Source organism: Acomys russatus, chromosome 8 (assembly GCF_903995435.1).
Source record: "Acomys russatus chromosome 8, mAcoRus1.1, whole genome shotgun sequence".
In the NCBI taxonomy this organism is placed as follows: Eukaryota; Metazoa; Chordata; class Mammalia; order Rodentia; family Muridae; genus Acomys; species Acomys russatus.
This window is the reverse complement of record NC_067144.1, coordinates 40,377,004-40,380,062: the sequence shown is the minus strand read 5'-3', so window position 1 is coordinate 40,380,062 and position 3,059 is coordinate 40,377,004. Positions and strand designations below refer to the sequence as shown.

Sequence of the window (3,059 nt, the reverse complement as noted above, 5' to 3'; positions counted from 1 at the left end):
TATTGGCCTGAAATTCTGAAGCTAGCAGCTATGAAAGCTATGAGAGCACTTTGTGTGGTATTTGCATCTGTTGCCACATCACTGATGTGTGGAGACACCTAATGAAGACCAATGGGCCAAAAGCTAAAAAATGCTTGCTAGATGCAATAGCAAACACCTTTACTCCCAGTACTGGGGAAGAGGAAACAGAAGAGTCATAAGTTCAAAGCCTCTCTGGATACAGTGAGATCTTGTCTAAGAAAGAAAGAAAGAAAGAAAGAAAGAAAAAGAAAGAATGAACTGCTACAAAGATGCACAGAGGGCAATGAGCAGAGATAATCTGAAGTCTGATTCTGATGAAGGTGGTTATGGTTTATAAAAGGAAAGTCTCATAATTAAAGATGTAAACTGAAATAAAGGAGAACTTTGTGATGGAGTTATGAGAGCAGGCGAGAACATAAGCATAGCAGTTAGTGTTTTATAACATGCTTATGATCCCCATGAATTGCAATAGCACCTGTAGCTAGACTTAGCGTTGATCCCCAGAAAGAAGAAAAGAAAGAGAGAGGTGAGGGAGAAGGGGAAGAAGAAAAGGACAGAAAAGAAAAGGAAGGAAGGGAAGGAAAGAGGGAAAGTGGGAAGGGAAAACAAAAAAGAAGGAAAGGGATGTGTGAGAGAGAGAGATGAAGGGAATGACAGAGGAAAAAACTGAAGTAATAAAGAAAAGTACTAGCTGCAGTCCAAGCCATTTTTAAAAATGAGTTTATTGAGATAGGGCTGATTATGAAATAACCATATAAATAGGAAGAACCCATGCCCTTATTGCAATCACCGTGTTTGCTGTGTGAGTTCATGGTTTGGTAAGAGTGCAGTTCCCTTGGTAATGCAGGAAGAAGAAGAAGAAGAGCGAAGAAGAAGAAGAAGAAAGAAAAGCGAAGAAGAAGAAGAAAGAGAAAGAAGAAAGAAGAAAGAAGAAGAAGAAGAAGAAAGAAAGAAGAAGACGAAGAAAAAGAAGAGAAGAAGAAGAGAAGAAGAAGAAGAAGAAGAAGAAGAGAAGAGAAGAAGAAAGAAAAGAGAAGAAGAGAAGAAGAAGAAGAAAGAAGAAGAAGAAGAAGAAGAAGAAGAAGAAGAAGAAGAAGAAGAAGAAAAGAAGAAGAAGAAGAAGAAGAAGAAGAAGAAGAAGAAGAAGAAGGTAATATGTACATCAACACTGTGATTTTAAAAAAAGCATCTTCATCAGGAATTTACAGTTTCAATAGCAGTATTTTAAAGGTGAAATAGAAGGCTAGAATCAAAAAATGTGGGGTCAAAAAAGCCATGCTCTTTAAAAGAAATGAAAATAAAAATATTGATTCATTTTTAATTTTCTGAATTTAAGAAAACAAATCAAATATCTTGAATAAAGAAGTCAAAAAACAAACAAAAAAAACTACACCTAAGTTTCACAGGCGAGTACAAATAAAGAAAACCACAACCACAGCCAATACCAATCACAAGAGTGCTTCTTGTGGGCCTTCAAAAGACTGGCAGTAACTACACTTTTTAACCTGTTTTCATGTTCGTCCAAGATCTTGAAAGAGAGGTAGAGAGAAGTGTGCAAGTAGAGAGCAGTGAGAGCGGGGAGAGAAAGAGAGAGGAGGGAGAGACTGCATCAAGAAGCTCCCTTGATTTCTCAAGTTCCTAAGACACACAGTGAGGACACTTACCAGAGTCGGCATCTAACCTTCAGCCATGGGACCAACAGCAACCCTGTTTTATTACTATGACGCTACGAGCCCAGATCCTCCTATCTCAGAGACTTCCTCCCACATTTTCTACACATCTGTCTTCCTCCCTGCCTTTTATACAGCTGTGTTCCTGACTGGAATATTGGGGAACTTCGTCCTCATGATCGCGTTGCATTTCAAGCACGGCAACCGAAGACTGATCGACATCTTTATCATCAACCTGGCAGCCTCGGACTTCATTTTCCTCGTCACACTGCCTCTTTGGGTGGATAAGGAAGCCTCTTTAGGACTATGGAGGACTGGCTCTTTCCTGTGCAAAGGCAGCTCCTATGTCATCTCTGTGAACATGCACTGTAGCGTCTTCTTGCTCACTTGCATGAGCATGGACCGCTACCTGGCCATCATGCGCCCGGCTTTATCCAGGAGACTAAGGAGGAGAAACTGCGCATACACAGTCTGTGCCAGTGTCTGGATCCTCTCATGCCTCCTGGGACTGCCTACTCTTCTGTCCAGAGAGCTCACACACAGGGAAGGCAAGCCCTACTGTGCAGAGAAGAAAGCCACTCCAACGAAACTGATGTGGGGTCTGGTAGCCTTGATTGTCACCTTTTTTGTCCCGCTGCTGAGCATCGTGACCTGCTACTGTTGTATCGCAAGGAGGCTGTGTGCTCATTACCAGCAGTCTGGAAAGCACAACAAAAAGCTGAAGAAGTCTATCAAGATCATCATTATCGTTGTGGCGGCCTTCACCCTTTCCTGGCTACCCTTTAATACTTTCAAGCTCCTGGCCATCGTCTCGGGCTTGCAGCCGCAACTCCAGTTTCCCTCTGTGTCTTTTCGGCTGGCCATGGAGGTGAGTGGGCCCTGGGCGTTTGCCAACAGCTGTGTCAACCCTCTCATTTACTATGTCTTTGACAGCTATATCCGCCGGGCCGTTCTACGCTGTCTGTGCCCTTGTCTGAGAAACCATGACATCGGGAGCACAACGGAGACATCAGACAGTCACCTCACTAAGGCTCTCTCCAACTTCATTCACGCAGAGGATTTTGTCAGGCGGAGGAAAAGGTCTGTGTCGCTCTAAAAGGAGCGGTGGTGACATTTCAAGGTCTGCTGGCACGCTTGGGAAGTTGGGTTTTGTCAGCAGCAGAGGGGGAAAAAAGCATTTTTTTAAAAAAGCATTAAAGAAGAAATTCATATTGCTTCAAAAAAGTGCTGGTTTTTTTGTTTTGTTTTGTTTTGTTTTTAAAGCCTCCCTGAAGTGGTCCTGTGTTGTGGACATAATTGGGCCATATGCTGCATTTTCAGCTAAATGGTTTTACTAAGTGATCAAACCAACCAGGTAAACTCCATTAT

At 42.5% G+C, this 3,059-nt stretch overlaps 1 protein-coding gene across 1 annotated transcript; it reads left to right on the top strand.

Annotated features, from left to right (window-relative positions):
- Positions 1-1,632: 1,632 nt before the first annotated feature.
- Positions 1,633-2,846, top strand: Gpr15 (G protein-coupled receptor 15). The gene has a single exon (XM_051150088.1). It carries the CDS (start codon positions 1,711-1,713, stop codon positions 2,785-2,787), a length of 1,077 nt encoding a protein of 358 aa, XP_051006045.1. The 5' UTR covers positions 1,633-1,710; the 3' UTR covers positions 2,788-2,846.
- Positions 2,847-3,059: the final 213 nt, after the last annotated feature.

What these genes read in the sequence shown, in the direction of transcription:
- Gpr15 (XM_051150088.1), top strand. Translation starts at nt 1,711, where the DNA reads ATGGGACCAACAGCAACCCTGTTTTATTACTATGACGCTACGAGCCCA.